Here is a 24325-nt window from a genome sequence, read left to right as displayed (position 1 = left end):
CTAAGGCATCACAGCCTGTCAGGTCTGTGATACAAGTTTTCCACTAGCGGTGCTGATACTCATGTGCCTGACAGGTCAGACAGTTAAGTATCTGCCCATTTCTGATTTCAGCACATTTTAAAATTCTTGGGAGTATTTAATCATAGTGATTGACTTAATGGTCCTTGCCAAGTCACTTTCATCCTTGACTGATACCCAAATGATCAATAAGCTTGACCATGCCAAAAGTGAGAAAGGAGAGAAAAAAAAAAAAAAGAGAAAAAAAAAAAAAAAAAAAAAAAAAAAAAAGTGAGAAAGAAGAGAAAGAAAAAGAATGAGGAAGAAAAAACAGGAGGAAGAAATTCAGAGTAAAAGAGCACAACAAGGCAAGAAAGAAAGAAGGGAAGAAGGGAAGGAAAGAAAAAAAGAAGTGGAAGGGAGAAAGGAAAGAAGGAGGGGACAGAGAGAGGGAAGGAGGACAGGAAGGAAAAGTAAGATGGAGGAGGACTTATTATGGCTATGAAACATACAGCATAATCTACAACTTGAACCCAGAATCACACAAAAGGTTATGGAACACTAGTATTGAACAACAAATAAATCACAAGAAAAATGCAACGTCACAGTGTTGGAGTGTTGGGGTGGGGGCTGAACGGTGAAGAAATTCTAGTCCATCTCTAGCATTATTACTACCAAATGTACCTAACATTTGCCTTAGTAGCTAAAGTGCTATTTTTAAAATGCATCTAAATTGCTTGGAAACCTAAGGGTCATTGAAAATTAGTAATGATTTCACCACAAAAAAATCTTTGGTCCCTTTTTTAACAGTAACCATTTCTTTGTTCATGCTTAGCATCCAAGTGATGAACCAATATTTCCTTCTCAGAAGTAATACAGATAACTTGCAGCATAAATCTTGCTGGATATCAAACAGATGTGACTTCTAATGCCATTAAAGTAAGACCTCTAAATAAGTTAGGTATTGAAGTACTTAGCAATGCAATGCATTGATTAGAAATAACAAGTCTATATCTTCACTATCTATTTCTTATCCTCTACAACTGATAAAGAGTTTATCCCAAGGGATTTTGAATTTCAGAGGCAGAAAGTGTTCTTGAGGGAATAAAGGCAGAATTTTATTCCAAGGACACACACCCCAAAATATGAATACTCAAGGTGTAGCCATCTATGCTGTTCTGAAAGCACAGGTCTTCAGTTTTGAATTTTTCTTGAAAAAATGGATTCCAGTTACATGTATAAATGTAAATACGTGTATATAATAGAGACGGATTCTGTAATTAATAAATACAGTTGAAAGGTTTAAAACAAAGTGATTTTCACCTATCCCTCTTTAGCTAAAACAAAGGCCACTTGCTTTAAAATTTTTGAAATTTTTGAATTAAATTTTTTCATAATGCTGATCCTAACATGGCATTGCCCTTAACACCAACACACATCACTTGTCCAATCAAATTTGTGTCACTGCAGAGGAAGCAAACAAGCCTACCAAGTTTCAATTACAGCAGTCACACTTCAAGACTTATATGTCTGCAAGAGAAGGCTGTGGATGGTACACAAGGCTGTAAAACATGTATCTTTGATTCTCCCCAGTCAACAAAACATGTATGGATCCATTGGGGCTGGTTAGTGTCAGCACTTGTAGCTGAAGGTATTCTTTCCTTGTGCATTGGAGCTATAGAGGTGAGTTCAGCCAGCCACATGCGGAGCCACACTCTGAATTGCTGCTGGCCTCACTGAAAGAGGGTTTGGGGTTAAGTACAGGTGGAAGAAAGGCTGACACCCTCATGGGAACAGAATTACAACCATGCAAACCTCCTCTTTTACACTGTGCTTTGTAAGTAAAGGGTGAATCATTACCTTTCCACGTTTCTTCAATACTATTATTTATGGTGTTGTGGTACTATTACATATATCATGTGTATATATAAAAATATGTCGTCATACAAAATTGTGCGTGCACTTACACCTATACAGACAGCCTCAGTTCACATTTAAAGTTCCTAACCAGGATACATGTTTCCACAAATGTACTCCATCCATGCTTGGAAGATACATCCCCACACACTTCAACAGAGAGGAATGCAAACCCCTCTGTGGGCACACCTGTAAAGATGCATGCTTTGTGACTGGCCACCAAAATTTCCTAGCTCACACACCCATGTCCATCAACACTTCAGAATACGCATTTACACAGCTCATGCATTTACATTTGTGTGCATGTGCACACATGCACCATATACACATCCTGCAAAAACTCATACACACAAACCTGTATGAATGAACATCCGGGTGAACAAACCCGTGTGCACACACATGCAAGACAAAAGCACATCAGAGGCACACACGCTGACCTGTGAGACCACACTCACACGTGCACAAAATACACGTATACACAGAGGCACTGGAAAGAATCCCTGCACAGTCACACAAACACAGAAGTGTGGACAGATGGACAAAACATGTGTGTGCACACACCCGCACCGAACCACACAAGGACTTGCACGCACACGAGGGCACACGCACAGTGCGCACACGTGCGCTCACACAAGCACGCACAGACACTCACATGTGCAAGCGCAGCCACAGGCACACGCACCCAAACACACACACTCCACCCCTAGAGAAACCTCCCCCACACACACTGCGGGCTCGACGGGCGGGCGCGCCCCTTGCGCGCAGAGATGCGCCCGCGCCACCCCCGCGCCCACCCACGTGCGCGCCCCCGCACCGCGGGCGGTGCCTGCGCGCCCTCTCCTCCACAAGGCTTCCCGCAGCCGAGGGAAACGCCGCCCCGCGCAGCTTGCGCGGTGGCTGTGCGGGCAGAGGAGGGCAGCGGGGTCCGAGTCCGGCAGGCCGGGGCAGGGCCGATCCCGGGGCAGGGCCGATCCCGGGGCAGAGCCGATCCCGGGGCAGAGCCGATCCCGGGGCAGTGCGGATCCCGGGGCAGAGCCGATCCCGGGGCAGAGCCGATCCCGGGGCAGTGCGGATCCCGGGGCAGAGCCGATCCCGGGGCAGAGCCGATCCCGGGGCAGTGCGGATCCCGGGGCAGTGGGGATCCCGGGGCAGTGCGGATCCCGGGGCAGAGCCGATCCCGGGGCAGAGCCGATCCCGGGGCAGTGCGGATCCCGGGGCAGGGCCGATCCCGGGGCAGAGCCGATCCCGGGGCAGAGCCGATCCCAGGGCAGAGCCGCCCCCGCAGCCGCCCCCCCCCCCCCCATCCCCCGCAGCGCCCCCGCCCCCGCGGAGCGGAGCGTCCCCGGCGCGGCCGGTAGGTGGCGCCAGCGCTCTTCTGGCGGAGCCGCGGCCGCAGCGCTCCCGCTCCGCTCCCGGCCCGCTGGGAGCCACCGCCGGGCCCCGGCCTCGCCCAACGCGGCCAGGAGCCCCTTCAGCCGCGTTCACGGCGAGCAGGGCTGTGCCCGCGGCGCCCGGCCTGTCATTAATGTCCCCGCGCAGAACCATCAGCCTGCGCATCCCCGGGGGCCGCGGGGTGTGTGCCCAAAGGTGTGTGCCCAAAGGTGTGTGCCCGAAGGCGCGGGCCAGCCGGTGTGTGCTGGTCGTGCCATCCCGTGTGTGCCGGGCGGTGTGTGCCATCCCGTGTGTGCCAGGCGGTGTGTGCCATCCCGTGTGTGCCGGGCGGTGTGTGCCAGGCGGTGTGTGCCATCCCGTGTGTGCCATGCAATGTGTGCCAAGCCGGTGTGTGCCCGCCAGTGCGGCGATGGCAGCCCCGGGCACCGCACCTGCCCCGCGCCACCCCCGTGGTCACTAACGGGGCTGTGATTGTCGGGCGGGATGGGCCGCCCCAGGCTCCGGCGGGCGGCGGGAGGACCCCGGCACTGGGTTATCTCCCGAGCCGCTCTCCTCTCAGGCAGAACTGATCCTCTCGAGGCTGCGAGGGGGTGGGGGGAGAGTCTCAATGGCAAATACGGTTCGGAGTTTATCGGAGAGAGCGGCCGGGCGCTGAGGTGCTCTCCCGCCGCTCCGGGGGATGCTGTGAGGAGGAGGCAGGATTGGGGTGGGTTCGGGCTGTGCAGGGAGTTGGGGTAGCGGGGGGGTGGGGGGGAGGAAAAGACACGATCGAGAGTAGCTGAGACTTTGTGCCCCCGTTGGAGAGATGGTTGAGTCCTCGTCAAGGTTGCTGTGGTATCCCAGAAACACCATTCACTCCGAGCTGTGACCGCGCACCATCAACAGCAACAACTCCGCCGCGCCTGGCCGAGGAATAGGAATTGGGAGCTCTCGAGAATAATATGAAAGGGATCTGCAGAGGGGAAATCCGTGCAAAGGAATCGAAATTAGCAGACTTTTGGGAAAGGGGATGTACTAAATGTGGCCGGCTGGACTTCATCCTGGTGAAGAAAATGGAGATTAAAAGTGGATTTACATTTTGGAACCTCGTCTTTTTATTGATGGTTTCGTGTGTGAAAGGTAGGGTAGTATTTGAGTGGTATATATTTTTAGGGGTCCATTTGCTTTCTGTCAGGGCGTTGCAAGCTCTCGCCTTGTACCAAGGTGTGTTTCAAAATATATTTATCTCTTATTTTATATTTTTGCCCTTGGTACTTTGCAATGGAAATATATAAACGATGGCTAAAGCAGGGGCGGGGGGCGGGGGGGGGGAAGAAGGAGTTGATTCAGAGCTCTCTTCGGAGATAGGAAATGTATTTGCTTGCCAGAGCTGGCGTTCAATGCAGTGACTGAGCTGGGGCTCAATAAATATTCTTGCAGTATGCTCAAACGGAGACGTGAGTTGGTTCATACAGCCTCTAACTAGTGTATATTCAAACAAATCCCGCTGGCTCACTTTTTAAGGTGACGATGCTGTTAGTGAGGGGTGTGTGTGTGGGGTGGGGGATTACCTACAATTCTGCTTTTCGGTCGAGCAGCGGGATCTTTGCGGGAATGCCTGTATCGATGCACTTATTAGTTTAACCCGTTGCGTGGGGAAAGTTCCGGAGGAGCTCAGTGTACGTGTAGCTTTCTCACAGCCCGAAATGCGCCTCACGCTCAGCTCTCTGTGACCGTGCAGGGCTCCCGGGCTGCCGGAGAGGTGCCTCGGTAATTCAGCCTTGAAGGCTGGTCTGTGCCTGGGTGCAAGGATCGACACCTTTTCTCTTCCCTCCCTTGGTCCCTTTTCTCTGTTTTCTCTGTTATATGTGAGGGAGTTTGTGTGATGGGTTTTGTCTCTCTATTTTTTTTATTATTATTTTTTTCCCCCCGAGGCAGGGGCTATTTTGCTTTTTTCTTTCTTCTGGGTCCATGAAAGGAGAGCAAAAAGGAAATGTCTAGTTAGCGGCATAAATATCTCCACTTAGTCTGTGCTTGCAGACAGTTCAGGGAAATGCTACACACAGAGAGAGAAAAGAAGAAATATGTGGCTTGAATAATGTGCACCTGCAGAATTACACAGGCGTCGCTAAACAGCGAAGTGCCGATCCCATCACGCGTGCCTTCAGTAAAAGGATCTATTCTGCTGCTCCCCACAGTCGGCTGCCTACCCGAAATAATCTCCCCTTGTTTGTGGCCAGTGATTAATATCCGATTAATCACCCTTTTATCCTCATCCCTCCCCCCCTCCCCGCCACACTCATACACTCCCGGAATATTTAGTAGACATTATCGATCCTCTCCGAGTTTTTAGACTTGGTTATCGCCTACGGAGGTTGCCTGCACGGCTGGGAAGGAGGTGCCTTGTGGGGGTGGCATTCAAAGGCGTGCCTTCCTGAGCCGCCGCTGCCTTGGATGAAACACTTTATTGTAGAGCTTTGCAGCTGCTTTTCTCCCCCCATTTGCATCGCGTTGAAAAAGGCAATTCGCGTCTCACGGGGAGGGTCCGGAGGGCTTTTACCTCATCCCGCGTTATCCTGACGCGGGTTATCCAAGGGGAAGGGGCTTGCCTGCGACGTTTATGCACACTGTAATTAAAGGCAGCCTTTTTTCTATTCGCATCTATTGACGGGAGCCTCTCCCGGCGCTTTGCCCCGGTCTGGGGGGGATTTGCTATCAGCACCGAGCCGGGCCTTTGGGGGTGTTTCTTTTCCCCGGTTCAGCCTTGTGCCATGAGCGCCTTTCGGTGCCGAGTTTGGGGCTGGAGGGCGGCCCGGGGGGGGGCTCCGGGCGGGGGCTCCGAGGAGCTGCTTGGTGAGCTGGAGTCGCGGGGCGGCAGCACCCGACCGAGGGACGAGCCCGACCGAGGGACGAGCCCGACCGGGGGACGAGCCCGACCGAGAGACGAGCCCGACCGGGGGACGAGCCCGACCGAGGGACGAGCCCGACCGAGGGACGAGCCCGACCGGGGGACGAGCCCGACCGAGGGACGAGCCCCAGCGGCTTCCCCGGCACCTGTTGAGAGCCGCCGCCTCCCTTGGGGGGGCGGGAAGGGAAAAAAACGCTCGGCAAAGGAGGGTAAAAGCTGGGGTGAAGCACCAGAGACAGCCCAAGAAATAGGGGAAAAAATGGGCTTTGCAAAACTGGCTGTTTCTCCTTCTTCCCGCTGTCAGGGCCTAAGCTTCCCTGGCAGTTTCCATAGATTTCCCTTGGACTGGGGCGGTTCTCCCAGAAATTGCCGAGCCAGGAGGTGAGATTTTACATTCTGGATGCGAGTTCCTTCAGGCAGCCAAGCTTCACAGAGCTGGCTGACACTCACTGCAGCACTGCATCTATTCTGGGCGTTTATATTAATTCTTTCTCCACTCCCGTCTGTGAAAGCATTTCACCTCAATTTACATTCCCATTGTGTCAACACAGCTCCTGCCCCCAGACAGCAGAGGCAAACGATGAATGAATACCTGCCCACGTAAAACATTCCAGATGTTGGGAGCAAGATGACTCCCCAAATCTTACATCTGCTCTGCCATTGCCTGGCAAGGCCTTTTTACCACACCCCATCTCTGCAAGCTCTAGCCCATACTCTCCCTTGCTTAAACACTTCTACTGAACAGTTCAGCACCACATCATAACATCCAAACTGTTGCTGTCATTCCTGCCGTGCTGACCACTTCCACAGCTTTGCTTGATAACCTGCCTCTCGGGCTTTTCCCATTTTTGTCACTGTCCTGTCACCATCCCCGCAGTCTTGATTCACAGCTCCCATCATTACAGGTGTCAAACTATCCCAGGATGCTTAGAGGAACCATGTCCATATCTGAAAAATTAGGCTTTTTCCAGATGTATTAATATAGACAAAACAAATCCTTCACAATTATCTATAAATTCATGCCTTTTTGGAACCTTCAAAAACACTTGAAAGGGGTTAAAAAAGGAGTAAGAAAGCAGGAGAGGGTGGAAGAAAGGAAATTGTCAGAACTGCTGAGGAAAGGATGATAGGAAGAGCTAAATAAAGAGAAGTTGTTCCTTTTTCAATGAAAATCTTTCTTACACAATATTCCATGGAACTATCTCCAACAAAATCTTCTTTCAATAGGCACATAGTAAAAAAGCATAGAAATGACACCACTGAAAACTGAGAGGCACGAAAGGCATCAAAACAAACAAACACATCCAGGATCCTTTATAAAAGGCCAAAGAGAGTGATTCCTGTTCAGCTACAGGGGGTGGTGAATCCTGCCCTCTCCCCTTTCCCTGAACGAGACGCCCAGGAAAGCTCCCTCCCCTCACACCATGGGAGAAATGACGAGCACCACCGAGACAAGAGAGATAAAAAACCAACTTCGGAGGAGTAGGGAATGGAAAACTCCACTACCCAACTCCCTTACGGAAAGGGGGGAAGAGGGCATAAAAAAGTGGAAAAAAATTAGGCAGCATCAGTGAGCTTTGCCTCCTGGGGTTTAGGAGAGAAATCAAAGATACTTGATCGCCTTCGGCTTGGCACCTCCCTCCACAAAAAAAAAAAAAAAAAAAAAAAAAAAAGCTTGCGATCTGTTAGTGGAGGCAAATCAGAGAGGAAATCAAGGAAAATGACCAGATTCCACAAGACTCCTCCATTTCTTCTATTTGGCTGTCGCTCCAAGAGAGAGAGCACCAAGGTCGACTCTTGTCTGCCTGGCTAAAATGAAGCTTTGCCGCTGCTGTTGTTCCTCTGTTCCCCTCTTGCAGTTGTGACAAGCGGAACAAGGGCAGCTTTCAAAACGAAAGGGAGATGAAGCTCTGAGATTTTAAACGGCTCATTGACAGGAGAAGTGATGAGAAAATGAAAAGCATTTCCATTTCCTGTGATAGGTACCTGCCATGTGGGAGTATTTAGCAGGGACAAAGCCTGCCCTGCTTCTTTCAGCCACCTCTGCAATCTCCCTTTTCCCTCATTTCAACCTCAATCCCGCTCCCTTCATGCCCTGTCAGCCCCTCCCCACCTCTTCCTTCCCAGTCACTTGATTTATGGTGGGTATGGGATTTATGATGGGTATGGGATTACTGGCGGATGCCTTTCCTGGGGTGAGCGCAGCGAGGTGCTGGCTCTGTCCCCGAAGCGGGAATGGCCGGGAGAGTGGCAGCGGGTTCAGATTTCCTCATATCCAGATGGTCGATGCCGGTGCTGCATCTTTGCCTGCATGTGTGTGTGTTCTGTTGGTTGGTGTGTTGGTGTGTGTGTACTCGTGAAGGGTGGCAGGGACACACTGACTGGAGCAGGGACAGCGTTGTCCTTCCTTTCCAACTCCTCCACAGCCGCTCACCTCCTCTCGGGTGCCTGTGTGCCCTGACTCCCCGCAGGTGACACTGGGCTGGCTGTGCTCAGCCCGCTGCTTACCGCCACCCATCGTTTTTTCTTCAGGGCTGCAGGCAAAGTTGCCCCCTCTCTCCCCCGCCTTTCTCAGGGCTAAAACACCCCCTCTCACCCCCGCTCAGCGCTCGGCTCCTCCGCCTCCTCCCCTGCAGGGTGGCGGTGGAGAAGCGCACGTTTCTCCTTTCCCCGCCGGTGCCACTCGGGACCCGCAAAGGGCACAGGAGCGCCTCACGTTCGCTTTCCTCTTTTCCACTGCGAGAGGCAGCAGTGTCAGGCGGAGCCGGCTGGGAGCGGCGCTGCCCGCGCCCGGCAGTCCCTGAGCCCCCGCAGCCGCCTGGGTGACCGCACCTCCGGGCACTCCTCCTGACAGTCTCCCGTCCTTTGGCTTTGCTGCCTTTATCTCGGTCACTCCCGCGCGCCTTTGGCTGACAAGTCTGAGGCTGCACTGGGGTGCTCGGTTGATTGGTTTGGTGGCTGACACAGAACCAACCCCTCACTCCCCAACACAACCAGCCCGCTCCTCTACGAGAGGCTCTTCAGGCAGCCAAACAGGATGGAGAGGGACAGGCTGTAGCTTCAGCTCCATTATCAGCATCTCAATTTGCAAGCACCAGTGCATCAGACCTAAAGAATTCTGTGGATGTCTTTAAAATTCCTCCTTTCCAAGATTCCTGTGCAGAACCATAGCAGAAACTTGTAGTCTACCTGTGTTTTTTTTGCTTGTTTGTTTTTCCTGGGGGATGATGTTTTTGAGCAACAAGTCTAGCAGGATAATTTCCCATCTAGCTTAGTGTCCTTTATCTCCAACCATCACTATTAGTGAAGGATTGAGAAGCACGGCAAGTGGAGTGACTGGCACATCCTGAATGTCAGCAGCCAACGGCTGTGGCTTTCCCAAGATACAGGCTGCTTTTGAAACATCACATTTGGAAAGGCATGAACTGGCCCGTGTTCCTCTCGTTTCTCCGTTCTCTTTCATTCTGCTGCCTTTTTCCCTTCCCTTCCCTTCCCTTCCCTTCCCTTCCCTTCCCTTCCCTTCCCTTCCCTTCCCTTCCCTTCCCTTCCCTTCCCTTCCCTTCCCTTCCCTTCCCTTCCCTTCCCTTCCCTTCCCTTCCCTTCCCTCCCTTTCCTGTTCCATACTATGGCATTCATATAAAACCTCCATTCTTTACACTCTTCATCTGGCTGAAAGCACTGGCTTGCATGAACATATGTGATAAATGTTGCCATATTGTGAAGGTCTACCCACAAAAAATTGAGATTTGAAACCATTGAATGCACATGTATCTAGTAACAAGAAAGAAAAGCACATACTTGTTCAGAGAAATTTGAAAAAGTTTTAAAATATCTTGTAGAGGTGGCTCATTTTGCCTGGTTGTAACAACTTTTCAGAGAAAATGTTATGAAGAATAAGATAGCCTTGTATCGTAGCTTTTTTAAAAAAATGATGTCTTAGACATTGTCTAGTTGTCAGAGGTATTGAGCACTTACAATTTCAGGTGGCTCTAGTAAGAGTCTGGGGGACATGTTAGCACCTCTGAAGCAAGGCTGAGTGAGTCCATCATGATTCTGAGGCAGAGAGAAACAGTATAAGGAAAGCATCTATAAAACTAATTAAAATTGTATATAAAATTTTAATTCTACAGAATCTGATAAATTGGAATGGTAGGAATAAGAAAGGCTGCTGTAAAATTAGTTTGGTTTTTGGCTGGGCTTTTTTTGGTTGGTTTTTTCTTTTCCTAAGGAAACTTCAATTCTAATTCTATGGGGTTGTGACATCTCAGCTTCAAGTTCTTGCTGATGCGTATCATTCAGCTTGTGTTTCTGACCAAAATGGTTAAGGTTGAAAGAACAGAACAAAGCCTTTGAGGGAAATTAGCTTACCAGTTACTACAAAGCAATTTCCAGGAAAGAGCGTTCAGAGAACAGACAGCTTGGTCTAAGCTGGTTTTTTTTTTTTTTTCCTTAAAACCCTATAATTTTAAGAGAGCTCTTAGTATGCAAGATATTTGAAGAAGAAATATTTAAGTCACAAATCAGAGATCTATCTGATAAAAGTAATTATTGCAAGGCTATAAACCTTACCTCATATTTTTGTTTATGTAATTTTCGTGCTAAAGTTTATTACAAAAATTCAGAACTCTTACAAGATTTAGACACGTGCCTTTCAATCAACTTTACGTAAGAATGTTTCCTTGTCAATGAAATGGTAGAATTTCTCTACCAAAAAAACCCCAAAAGATAATACTTGTCTTTATCTAAAATTCAAGGGACAATATTTGGCAATTATCTTAGACCTAAATAGAACAGGGTATGATATATAATGTGCCAATTTTCACACTCCTTTCTTTTAAAAAAGCCTAGTAGTATTAGAAAATGTTGAGGATCTCCTTCCCAATATCCAGCTTTTCTTCTGGGAAGTAGAATGGAGAAGGATATTGGACTATAAGGAGGATTATTTAAAATATACGTATACACACAGACACACCATTTACATTTGCACTTGTTTACATTCAGTTGTTTACCATTCGTGGGCAGATTTACAATTGTTGTATTGCTTTGTTCTCACAGAACGTGTAAGATTTACTATGGCTTCATAATTTCAGCATTACAGATGCTGAGTACCGTTGTAAATGTCAAAGGAGGAAATAGTGGGAATTCATCATGTCCTTCCCAGGGTCTGAAATCTTAGTTGGGTAAGTTTATAGATTTAGGAACAGTGTTATTCATAACGGGTGAGCCCTAGGGTACTGGAAAATGGCAAACAAGGGATTCCAGCAGGGCTGGTCCTCTCATAGAACTCTGTTGTTGAAAAACAAGATGGGATGCAGCCAGCACAGACATAGAGAGATGGACTGCCCATTTTCCCTTGGATTCTACAAAATACATCATAGCATCCTGTGTCATATTTGCATTGCATCATAGAAATAAGGAAAATAACTGTAAGTAACTTAACCACAGAAGCATTCCTGGGGTGATGAATTCTCATCCCTCAAGGCCTGTAAATAACAGACTGTCTTTGCAATAGAACTGAAAGAATTTGGAGGCTTGAGGCAGAAATGACTGTGTTGATTACTTGGATTTTACTGCTATTGAATCACTATTTCTGACCTTGAATTCTGTTCTATTTCCCCTATTTATGTATCTTATTAGCCTTATATATCTTTATGCATGTAACTTGTTTGATTTAATTCTCATGGAAATATGTATACATATATGTTTATATATGCATACATAATATGCTAATGCAGAAATTATATCCACATATTTGATTATGTTATGAAGAAATTCAACAGACTGCATTGTTACCTTACAAAGGCACAGGTAACAACTTGAAATTTATGTGCTTTCTAAGTTATATATTACCTCTTAATTTCTTGTGTATTCCTAATCTCAGAAGGAAGTTCTACTATAATACAAAATTGATATCAGTAACAAAATAAGAGTAATAGTAATGATAGCTAGCAGTACTCGTTAAGAGGAAAAGCTTAATGAAAACAAAAAACACTAGTTACTAAAACCAGTAAATAAAAACTGGTCCTGGCACATTAAGAATTGACTGACATGTTTATTTATACTGATTTAGGGATTGTTTTTACCAAATATAGTTTCTATAAACTGTTTTTAGTAGATTGAAAACCTCTAATCCCCTTTCAAGTATAGAAAAAAAAATGAACATTTCTGTGCTATTTTCTGGTTTATTTTAGTGCTGGTATTATTATTTGAAGGGACTGACATTGGGAGGATACCTGCAAGTGTACTTTGGAGTCCTTAGTGAAAATGAACCACTTAAATACAAACTAAAGATATTTTCATGGAACATAGTGTTGAGATGGAGCTGCTTGAATTACAAAACCTTTCCTCCACTATTTAATCTGACCCAGAACGAAAACTTCACAGTCTACTATAGTTAGCTTTCTTGATTGCTGTGCAGTTCTGTTTGGGAACTGAAGCTTAGTCTAATTAAAAGTATTCTTTTAAAAGCCTGTACTAAACGTTTCATTTGTGCTTCTGTGTATGAGCTTTGATCCTAAGGTAAATAGAGGCTATAAAACAGGATATAAAAAGAACCTCTAAACTGTCTGTTGTTTGTACCTATAGAAGGCAAAAGGAGAGTCCAGAATAAGATCTCTGAGAGTAGATTTTCCTGTTTCTTTTCGTACTGAGTTTTGAATTACTGTTTTCTGTACATATATTTTGTTTGACTCATACATATTATTTATAACAGAAGCCATGTATTTTACAATATACTCTAGACATTTTCATTAGAAGTGGTCTATGGAAAACGCTTATTGCATTGTAAACCTAAGGATTACAAAAGTAAATTGTTTGTGATTAAGGAAAAGATGAATTATATATTTGGATACAATTGGAAAATGCTCTTTCCACATTTCATTGGTGGTCACATCAGCAGTATTCAGCATGAATCCACTGGATTCAGTGTAATGACAGTATGCTAATAAAATGTCAGGTATATTCCTTAGAACCCCAGAATAGTCCTGTGTTTTTCACTACGTATGGTGAATTATAGCAATTTTTAAACCTAGTTTCCTGATTTCACAATAATTGTTTTTGTTTTCCCCTAAAACATTTTGGAATTTGCACAATGCTTCTAATGGCTGCAGAGGAACTAGGAAGACTTAAGAAAACAGATTGGAGTTTAAAATACTTCCAATTTAATTATAAATGCAATTTGGTTTTACTTGTATGAGGTTATCATATATTCCAACATGGAGTTACATTTGAAAATGCTGAATTATCTAGTAAAACCAGAGCATAAAAATTGGAAAATTTCAGTGTTTTGTTGTATTTATTTTCTAACACATTCTTTGTATTAGTTTAATTTAAAGACATCTGATATGCTGAGTCAAAATCACAAGAACTGAAATATAGTGGAAAACAAAAGCCCAAATCCTGGCTTTTGGAAAGACTACATGGTTAAACAAAGATTGGGGGAAGAAAAGAGTAGGTCTTTGGCCACCTCACATAATCATATCCATTTGCCTTGTAGTAATAGATGCTTTTTTATTGCATCTCCAGGGGCATGCAGGAGCACAGACACACCAGCACTTGTGGTAGCAGGCATCTGTAACAGTGTCCTCTGTCAAGAAGAATTACGCCTAATTCATGACTGTGCTCTCATCTTCTGTGATTTCCCTTGAATACTGTGTCTGTGCTGACACTTCAGTTATATGATTCCTACTGACTCCAGCAATGCTTGTTGCATAGAATGGCAGATTTGGGTGGGCTGGCAAAGACCTCTAAGACCATCAAGTCCAGCTGTTAACTCAGCAGTGCTGAGTGACGAGTGCTGTGCGTGACATGACAGCTTTAATGAGCAGGAGAGAAGAAATACATATACCTAATAACTCATAATAGAAGGGCAACCTTTGCATCAATACAGTGCTCACAAAAAGTTCTCACCTGATTAGGGTTTTTATTGGTATAATATATTGAAGTGTATAGGCATTTGCAGTGCCAGCAGTGGCAAGTTGCACCAGTCAACCATGTAAGGCACAGTCTTTTTGAAGACGTACTGACAAACTTATGATTTGCAAAGCTATTTATCTGATATAGAAATGGTCAACAGAATCAATGTTTAGTATAGACCAAATTCAATGGCATTGCTGACTACTGCATGCCTACCTCCATAACTTTCCTAAGGATATGCTTCAAAATTCCTAAATCTTTCTACTACTATAGTTACAGTCCATTGAAACATATATGAGTTTCTACACTATTTTCAGCTACTTTTAAATTAGACTACCCATAAAAAAGCCCACCATTTTCCTAAGCTCTATCCCTATATTTTTACTACACTCAAATCTAGCTCATCAACTAGCTCCTGTAATTTTTCTGAATTTATTCAACCTCCTCTGCATTTCTGGGCTCCCTTCCCAAATTCTCTTCCCACTCCACAAGTACCACTGGAGAAGTCCCAATAACATAAAGCCTGCAGTAAAATATAGAAAGTTCTCTTCAGTTTCCATATAATTTGTAAAGTCCTTTTTTGGCCCAAAGTAATAATCCTGTAAGGGTAATATGCTAGGAAATAAAATATCCTCCCAGCCTTACAGTCATAGATTAGACTTACTAACTTTTTCAGGAAGCTGTTTGGATTTTATATCATCTCCAAGAAAAACAGATTGGAAAAGCGGTTCTTCAGTTACATTTATTTTCATTCCTCAGTATATATTGTGCCTGTTTACCTGATTATTGTTTGGTAACCAAAAATAATACCCATTAACCCCAAAGAAGAAAACTTCAAAACACATTATTTTAAAAAGTTCAAAATTTGATAGGTATTCTTAAACTTACTTGTGTATAAATGAACAGTGTCAGATAATTAAAATTGCAACTCTTGATATAATTTGGAAATCCAAGATATATCTTCTTGGTTTTTCAAGCTCTAACATATACAGTTGAACTGTGATATGGTAAGAGAAATTTTACAGATCTGATATTACTCCTGCATCCTTTACTAATATCATCATTCTGAGGTGACCACAACTGACTTGTAGGGACTCTGGATTCTACATAATGTTGTAGAATAATAATAAAAAATAAAAATAGAAAAGGAAAAAAAAAATCACATACAGTAAAACAGGGCTAGATTTGTAGGGATACTGTTACATGCTTGTTCTCATTGACATTGCGTATTCCAATGAAGTCAGGAGAGTTTGCTGTGTATCTGACTTGTGAAAAGTACTGTTCCAAATTGCTCCCTCTGGGGCCTCCTGTATTCGTCACCTCTTTGAAATCCATTGACAGCTGAGTTAACACAAATCTAAGAGTCAGTGTGCCACAGATGCCAACAAGGAGAGAATCTGCTCATCAGAACCACTGTAATTATTAAGAAAACATGAATTACCTCCTGGAATTTATGATAAATCTGAGGTAACTACATGGAAAATAGATAGTTTATTTTAGTATATTGTATGCAATACAATGAGCATTGAATCATCACTTCTGAAAACACAACTGCATTGCAATGTTGAGGTGTTTTCTGAAGAATGTTTTTCTTCATTCTTACAAGTTTTAATATTTTGCATTATTAAACTGTACACAGTGTCCTGTAGGTAAACATCCTCGTGCCAAACTGATATGGATATATTTATTTGATCAACTGTTTCTCCTCATCTGCTTCCTCCATGCTTCATGTGTACAAATTTAATTGCACTATTTCTTTTGTATCATACCTTTTTTGTGCTTTTAATTCACACATTGCTCTGGGCAAGGTTCCTATTCTTTGTCTGGCACACTTGGATGACTGAGCACTTTTAGAAGTTGTATCTTTGATTTTTCCCCTTTTCCCATCTCTTATCAGTATTACAAATGTGCCCATTATTACTTGAATATTTTACAATCTTAGTGTCTTTTATTTTCCTACCTGACAATATTATTTTTTATTTCATTTCTATTGATGGCTCAAGTAATGTTTCTAAAAGTATTTCTATTTCACACTGCTTGGTGCCTTTAAGTCTTCCCATTCAAAGCTTTTTACTGCTCAAGTGAGAAGCATACTTTTGAAAAAGAGTGTTCATCCATTCAATTATAACCTTTTTGAAATATTTACCAGTAGATTATTTCAGAGCTTTTCCCCGCCGAACTGAAGAGAAAATTTGTCATTGACTTTTAGCAGAACAGACCAGATTGATGCTAAAAAGCAAAATACTCATTTCAATACAGGGGAGTTTATTTAGGGTATGACAGCTCTACAAAACTGTTTGTACCTTGCATGGGACTGAACTGATGAAACTGAAAAGCTGTAACAGTTGAACTCCACCAGATTTTTTTTGCCAGTACCCCAAAATGGTATTAGAGCTAGGTGGCTAAGTTATTTACATTCTCAGAAAACTTTACAGGTTGTGGTCCATTTCTATTTCTGTTCATTGCCTTACGGGGTTAGTTAAGTGAGTCGACTAAAACAATATTTCAGATTATAAGATTAATATCAGGTTTTCTTATAGTTTTCAAATCCTATTTTAATTCATCATTAATTTATAAAGGTGGCAGAAGGAAGATTACAGTTGCAAGATGACCAAAAATCTAAAATCCTTTTTAAAGCTTTAAGTAAATAATATCAAAATTTTACAAGACAATGAGTCAACAGTTTATTAACCAATTACTTTTTTTTTTTTTTTTTTTCTTTCCTAACTGCTTTGGTCTGGAATTTGGCAGAAATGCATGAGAAGCCCTGACAGTTTAAAGTTTCTGGCTGATCTCTAAATCTAAAACAGCTGAGCAGATTTAAATATTTTGTGTAAACAAATTTGCATCCAGGCTGCTAATCTGCATGCCAGCTTTCAGCTTGACATTTTCTGAAATGATGGAAAAATGCTAAGCCCTTAATACTAAATGGAGTTCATAATGGAAATGCTGACAGACCCTTAATTACCTGTATTGTGATTCTGCTGAAAGCTTCTTTATCTGTCTAATCTTTCACAATGCAGTTAAATGTATAAATTCTTGAAAGGATGAAAAAAAAGGAAATTTTTGTTGGATATACTGAACTGTAGCAATGCTATATTTTCTTCCAGACATCCACTTATGGAAGCAGCAGTGACAAAAAAGATTATCTGAAGAAAAAAGTAGCATTATCTGTGCAAATGTAAAGGTAGCCAGTGATACTTAAAAGTTTAACTTAACCTCCATTTCTCAATCTTTTTGAGCCACATTTCTGGCAAAGTATGACTAACATATACAATCAACCATTTTTAATATGATAATGAGATTTTATCATAGAAGAAATTTCTTATTGACTTGATATGGCAAAAAAATCAAAACCAACAAAAAATACCCAAACTATCATTCCACTGCCCTAATACCGTGTACTTGTGCTTAACTCTTCTGCACTGAATGGAGGAGGAAGTAGAGGATAATGTGAGAGAAAGGTCATTGTCTGGACTCTAATTTACAAATTCTGTAATGTAGAAACTCCATTATCTGCCAGCTTTGGAATAGAGTCTTTAAGATTCTCTGGAAGAGCTTTTTTTTATTTATTTGAATTTTTTCATTCCCCCCATGAAAATCTTCCCCCGTTTGTCCAATATATAACCACCTGAAAAACTAGACAGTGTTTGCTGTGCAGAGATTGCTTAGGGTGGATGACTCACATACACCAGCCTTGCTCTGGGTCCACACAATCTCTGTGCCCCAGCCAGGGCACACAGCTGTGCCTGCAGAACATCTTTCACACATGACAGTGGTCCTTCAAGGAAACAGAATATCTTCTAGCATGCTTTGCCTTTGTGGTTTGCTGGGCAAATGAAATCTATTTTTCCAAGGTTCCCACGGCAATGACTGACAAAGCTCAAAGAAAATACCCTGAATGAAAATGAAAAACATACCACTCTGATACCTTCTTTCCAGATTGCTGCCTTCTCCAGAAGGAGACCTGGAATTATAATTTTTGCTTATGAAGAAACTTCTTTATTTACAAGATCAACTATATTCCCATCTCTGTCTCTTCTTTAATATCATTCTGCCTTTCTGGACATAAGGAGATTAGAACTTTGGGCAGTGCTCAATATAGAGGGGCATCAGTGTTTTCAGTAGGGGATAGGTTTCACTCTCTTTGTCTTACTCTTCCTGATTGTGGAAGTGCCATGGAACATGAAGTTGATAATTTCAAAGAAAATTCAATGATGTGTCTGAGGTCAAAATGCAGAGTTCCAAGTTCAGCATTATTCAGGTATAATTTAGTTATATTTTCCTGTATGCATATTAATCTCTAAAACTTGCCTACTTCTGTGTTTGCATGCCTATTGATTTTGTGAGGATGTTCTGGAGTACCTTGACATTGGTGCATCATTTGATTACCCAAAAGATCTGAACATCTTCAGTCTTGCAAATTTTCCTGCATACTCATTACTCTGTTGAGGATGGAGATGTGGAGAAAACTGATACCATCACTAAACCAAAAGTGGCAACCCCACTTTCGATTCGTCATCTAAGCAAGGGATCATCATCTATTCTGTCTTATATTTTAACATCTTTAAGTTCATAAAAGGATCTTTCCATCTGTCCTATGGTAAACTATTTTTAATAGCTTTTGGTGGCAAGCCTTGTCAAGAGATTTTTGCATGTTGACAGTGACTAAACTTAAAAAGATTAGTTTTTCTGATTAATGAACCCAGAATTCCCTTCTCTGGTGTGGCAGCTTTAACCAAAGACCAAAAACCACAGGAGAAGTGCTGCCCTTATATGTTGCCTTCTCTGCTACACAGAAGAATCATGAATATTTTCTAAATCAAGGCACTTTTCATAGTCATTTTGAGGTACAATGAGACTGTTTAGTACTTTAATAGCTGACTTAAAAATATATTACTGGAGTTGCAGGAAATGGTTCTGTTTTTGCTGGAAGCACTTTCTAGAATTTGAACTAAAGTACTATTCCAAGCAAAATGTTAGAGACACTGAGCTCTTGCAGTTGTCATGTTTCAGATGAGATGTTGCTGGCGTGTCTGGTCCTGAAAGATTGCGTGGTATTTTTCACAGAAGATTGTTATTAGCCTTCATCTGCTGGCTGAATTCCAATTTGGATAATTACAGTCTGCTATCTAAATTCTCTAAGCAGAGTGTGTTAAATAACTTCTACAATTCCTTTTCTAATCTTCTGAGGGGCATTTCTGAAAATTATTAAACAATAGATCTATTTAATCTAAAAGGCAGCTGCTTCTAAATGCTAGGGGAAAGTAACTCTTTTGGAAGGTGTGTTGACTACTCAGTGCTCTGTGATAAATTTCATAGTGGCATTGGTGTAGGAAATTCTTGTAGCACTGTACAAAAAAAATATGGAAACTACCTCCTTAACAAGATTGCAGCAATTCAATTAAGAGTTCAGGGAAATATTTTAGATAAACAATACAGTATGCTTTTTCAAGATGAGGAGTATGAGCCGGGAGAAAATTACGTAGAAAGTTTTGGAAAAGTTGCAACTTATTGAAGGTTGAAATAAAGATTTCCTATTCAAGATGAAGGATTAATACACACAACTGTAGTACACAGGAGAATATAGAAAAGTGCAAAGCTGTGCAAAGCTTTGAACTGCCTCAGATATGAAAAAAATCAAAGAGAGAAGAAAATGGGTCAGATAGACCAGTCATGAAGTCAAGTCCCACATTTGAAATAAATGGATGAAAAAGAAACATTTCAGATGTAGTTGAGTACAATTTTTGCTAAGTGCATACTAGTTCGGTTGCTTGTTTCAATATGAGAAGAGAAAAGAAGGGAATTCAATATTATTCACAATTCCTTGACGTGTTCTTGAATTATTAGACTAGTTTAAAGATAATTTAAGTTTCAGCTCAATTGCTCCATTGAAAGAAAGTGGTGTTTGCTTCTCCCTCTTGGCCTCCTGGTGAGTAGCAGCATTCAGCAAAATAAGAAATAGATAGGAAGCAAAGAGATGCCACAGAAATGTCTTAACTCAAAAGGTGTTTTCATATTCACTATCCATCTTTTCTTGGGGCCTGTTGACACAGATGTGTTAAACTAGAAGAAATCCTCTCCTTTACCATTTCTTCCAACCTTATTTACCTCGCACAGAAGGCCCTCTATGCAGCTCAAAGATTTGTGCTGTCCATGAAGAAAAGATGACAGTGTAAACATTTTTCGCTCATGATTGTTCTACCCTGCATTTTGAAATCTCTGTACAGGTTCACAGTAAAACTGTTTTTAGGGGGAGGTTTTACAGAGAACAATACAATATAGTTAATGACACCACATAATAGTCTATGACTTCTGGTACCGTTTGGCATTATTTTAGTTCAAGAAAAAAATATCATACCCACTCATGTGTGCTTAAACTATATCTAAGCTCAGTCCAATATGTTTTAAAGAGCACAATAACAAGATCATTTTGCATAATGTTATGTGCAAATTAGGTATTCACAGGGTTGATGCATGTCTGAATTGAATGGAAGCAGAGGTTGTTTATAGCCCTTTGAGAAACCATTTAAATCTAGTTCTAAGAAAACTCTGTTATTACAGTGCAGATGGTTGAGTTGATTGCAATCTTGAAGTTTGAGGATATCTCCATTTCTCTGATGTTACATAAACATAGAGAACTTTTTGGCCTGATTGTCACTGTGACTTACTATTGCCAAAAACTGCATTAACTGCTCCTTTGGAGTCTCCTCAGTACAGAATTTTCATTAGTTTAGTTTCTTGTATGAATACAAATTAGTAAATATGAGTATTATACAATATGCACAGTTCCAAACCAAGTAGCAGCATTCTTGAGATAATGATCAGGAGAAAAATGGAATGAGTTAATTTCTCTGTTAAACAGCTTCATTATCTGTTGGTTAGTGAAAGTTCAGGTACTTTGGTGTGCAATTTAACACTACATTGCCAAAAAGATTCAGTATGTATTGCAGTTCGAAATGCACTTTGAAGTCTTCTGTTCTTTATAGTTGTATAAGAAATTGGCTTCAAGGGAATTGCTACTATCCTTTGCTAGAGAAAAACAAAAATAAAATCTTGAAGTTAGTGGGTCAAATATCATCTACTTTAATTACTTTAAACAGATGGAAAACATGAATAATTATTCATAAAAGCCTTTTTATATGCTTTTTCAAGGGATATTATTGCCAGATTTTTTTTCAGTTACATAAATAGCAAAGTGAAAAAGAGCAAGTAATATCACTTCATATCTGCACATTAAGAAACAGCAATAAATGGTTTGTTTTATAAGTGCTCTGAAAAGTTACATGGGTTCAAATCCAGTACAGACAGCACAAAAAAAAATCTAATGTTTGAGATCAAACTTGATAGAAGGATTGATTTCCAGTCTTTTAATTATTTCTTCATTTTTATCATTGGGTTACATTAACACATGCTGTTAAGAGGGCAACTGGGAATTAGTTTCTGGGAATTAGATTTTTTACTAGGAGAAGAAAACATGACTGCTTTTCAGATAAATTTTCAGATAAGGCTTGATTTCTACCAGCTTCAATGAGATTTATTGTACACTTTACTAATGTTTCAGTATTTGGGCTATGAATGTGTTACTGGACAGTCTGAGAATGAAAGTGTGCAATATTTTCAAAATAGACAGAGTAACAGTTCAGTCATACCTGAAAGATTTTTTTTCCTGATGATTATCTCACTTTCATAATTGTATTACATTTCAAATTGCATTTATATATGGGTTATTTCTGATTTTGTGCTCACTAACATACCATGTTTTTGCATCTAAAATCAAACATTTTTCTGTTTATGAATAATCTTATACAAAATGTTCAAACATGTAAAAAATCCAAACCACAGCCAAACAACTGTATCATCATGGCTATTTAGACCCATACATCTGCTCAGTGTCCCACCCTTCTGAGCATGCTGACTATCCATATCAGCTTCTGAAAATTTCTCCATGTCCATTTTTATAATTCACGGTATACCATGGTATAAATAAACTTACACTGTTACAATTGCTGAAATAATTTACTTCCTATGGTCCTTCAGCATGTTTCAGCTAAGAGGCAGCAGGTTCTTGAGTTTCTGTTACACAACTACAAAATAGACATATGAGAATGTCTGTTTCCTCTTGCACTAACTTATGATTGTGAACTCGGTCCTCTGTAATAGCATACCTTTCTTCTTCTTCTTCTTCTTCTTCTTCTTCTTCTTCTTCTTCTTCTTCTTCTTCTTCTTCTTCTTCTTCTTTTTATTTTTTTTTAAATTTGTTTCTGGCAGTTCCTAAAAAAGAGTTTGAATTTCAGAAGATGGAAGAAAAAAGGAAGAATTCCTCAAGTGTCTCTCATTCTACAGATTTCAGACTAAAACAAAAATTTGAGAAAATAAGTTCTAGATTTGCAAAAATAATAAGTGAAAGTAATTGTTGCTTGTTTCTGCACTTTAATAAGAATGCACTGCATGTTGCTAGTTAACTGCAACTAAATTATGAGTTATAGTTTTGCCTTTGAGATATTACTTTTTCTTCCCAAGCCAATTCAACACCTGTGCATCAAAACTGTTTAGACAACCTCACCAAAATTAATATTTTGTCACTGTTTGCATTATAAACATTGTGGTAGGTTTTTGGTTATTTGCTCATTTTGTTGGTTGGTTGTTCTGCTCTTATTTGAGAAGTGGCCTAGGAGTTCTTTTTGTCTCATCATAATTTCAAGATTTCACAAACAATGGATGACTTTCCCTGTCAGGAGTGAGAAAGAAGGAAAAAATGAACCAAACAATCCTTGTGAGAGCATTTAGGGCAATATGTTCTGGCCTGACTTCAGAGATGCTGCTCTACAGAGACAGTTAATTTGCATTGCAGTTCGTTGCGCACTTTGTGGTCCTTTGGGTTAAAAGTTGCTACTTCCATGTAAGCATTACTTCAATAGGAAGCCATACAATTCTTTTAGGTATCTTCCTCTTGTTTTCTCTGCTCATCTGGGAGGTTTATCTGCCAGCGAGCCAGCCTGGCTGCTCACCTGTACAGAGCAAGCAGAGCTGCAGGGAGCACTGGATGATCCTCTGCAGAGCACAAAGCAGACGTGCAGAGTGGAACATCCTCTGTGCTAACTAGGCCGTTTCCCAATGTATTATAATAATTTCACACCACATTATACTGTGAGTCTTAAATGATTGAATGTCTCCTTTGAACATTCAAAGGTTCCCTGCTCTGCTAGCTCACTGTTATCGCTTTTTACATTGCCTCGTGGCAAATTAATTGAATATACTGTAAGAAAAGGGAGATCATCAGTATCTTATTTGCATACAAACATCATATTATTTTTAAATTATCTTCTTTAAGATTCTCATTTTCCTAGGATGTTTTCTTCTGCCTGTATGAAGTTTGCTCATTCTATATGCATTTTTCTATTAGTGTTTTTTGCATAACATAACAGATTTTCCTTTCCACCTTTATTCTCTCCCTGGATATAAGTGCTAAATTACACAATGGTAAGAACATCAGCAATACTTCACAGTTAAGTTTTACTGACTTATACCAAGCCAGTCAGAAAAGTTAAGACAAAAGTGATACAAAATTAAAAAAAAAAAAAAAAAATCAACTCTTCACTTTCTCACTGCATAGGAAATACTTGGATGTCTTGAATATTCCTATCATTGTCACTTTGCCTAAAATTTACAGAAAATTTCTCAGGCTCATAATGCCTTAGGCAGCCGCCCTTATGCTCTCCCCTCCCACAGAAAAGAAGAAAAGGCTTCCTTAGCCTACAGTCTTCATGAGTGTCTTTGGCTCATGCCAATAATTGCATTGTTTTTGTGTTGTATGAAAAATTTGTACTCTGAGGGACACATGCTCTGAGGGATAAGGGAATGGGAGGTGATTTTTCTAAGAACATAATGAAAGCAAGTTAATCTATGTACTGTTCCAAGTGCTTTCACTGCTGACAATGTCTGAACTGCAGACATGCTGAGATGTAATGGGGAATCACAGCTTCAGGGAGCCATCTGTAGATCTCAATGCAAAATCATTCAACCCAGTGAAGTTAAAGAAGAAGCAGATCTATTTGAATTTATTTTTTTTTTCAGCTGGGAAAAGGCTTTCTAAGGAAAATTACAGGAGAATTGATAGATTTCAACTCCACCTTATTTCTTTTTTGTCTTGACCAAACTCCTTTAGGCAATGATCTAGTTTTCATGCAGTACATAATATTAATATTGTACCTCTCA

The 24325-nt window shown here is 41.7% G+C and overlaps 1 protein-coding gene across 3 annotated transcripts in view; it reads left to right on the top strand.

Moving 5' to 3' along the window:
* Positions 1–4247: 4247 nt before the first annotated feature.
* CSMD3 (CUB and Sushi multiple domains 3) overlaps positions 4248–24325 on the top strand; it is a gene marked incomplete at its 5' end in the record, with an annotated part of 578503 nt that continues 558425 nt past the window's right edge. For all 3 annotated transcript variants that reach the window (XM_083859670.1, XM_083859669.1, XM_083859668.1), the window contains one exon: positions 4248–4425. In XM_083859670.1, coding sequence (XP_083715796.1) covers positions 4248–4425 — 178 coding nt within the window. The remainder of the gene's footprint in view (positions 4426–24325) is intronic.

Source organism: Zosterops lateralis (assembly GCF_965231275.1).
Source record: "Zosterops lateralis genome assembly, chromosome: 1".
In the NCBI taxonomy this organism is placed as follows: Eukaryota; Metazoa; Chordata; class Aves; order Passeriformes; family Zosteropidae; genus Zosterops; species Zosterops lateralis.
This window is presented reverse-complemented; position numbering and strand designations above follow the sequence as displayed.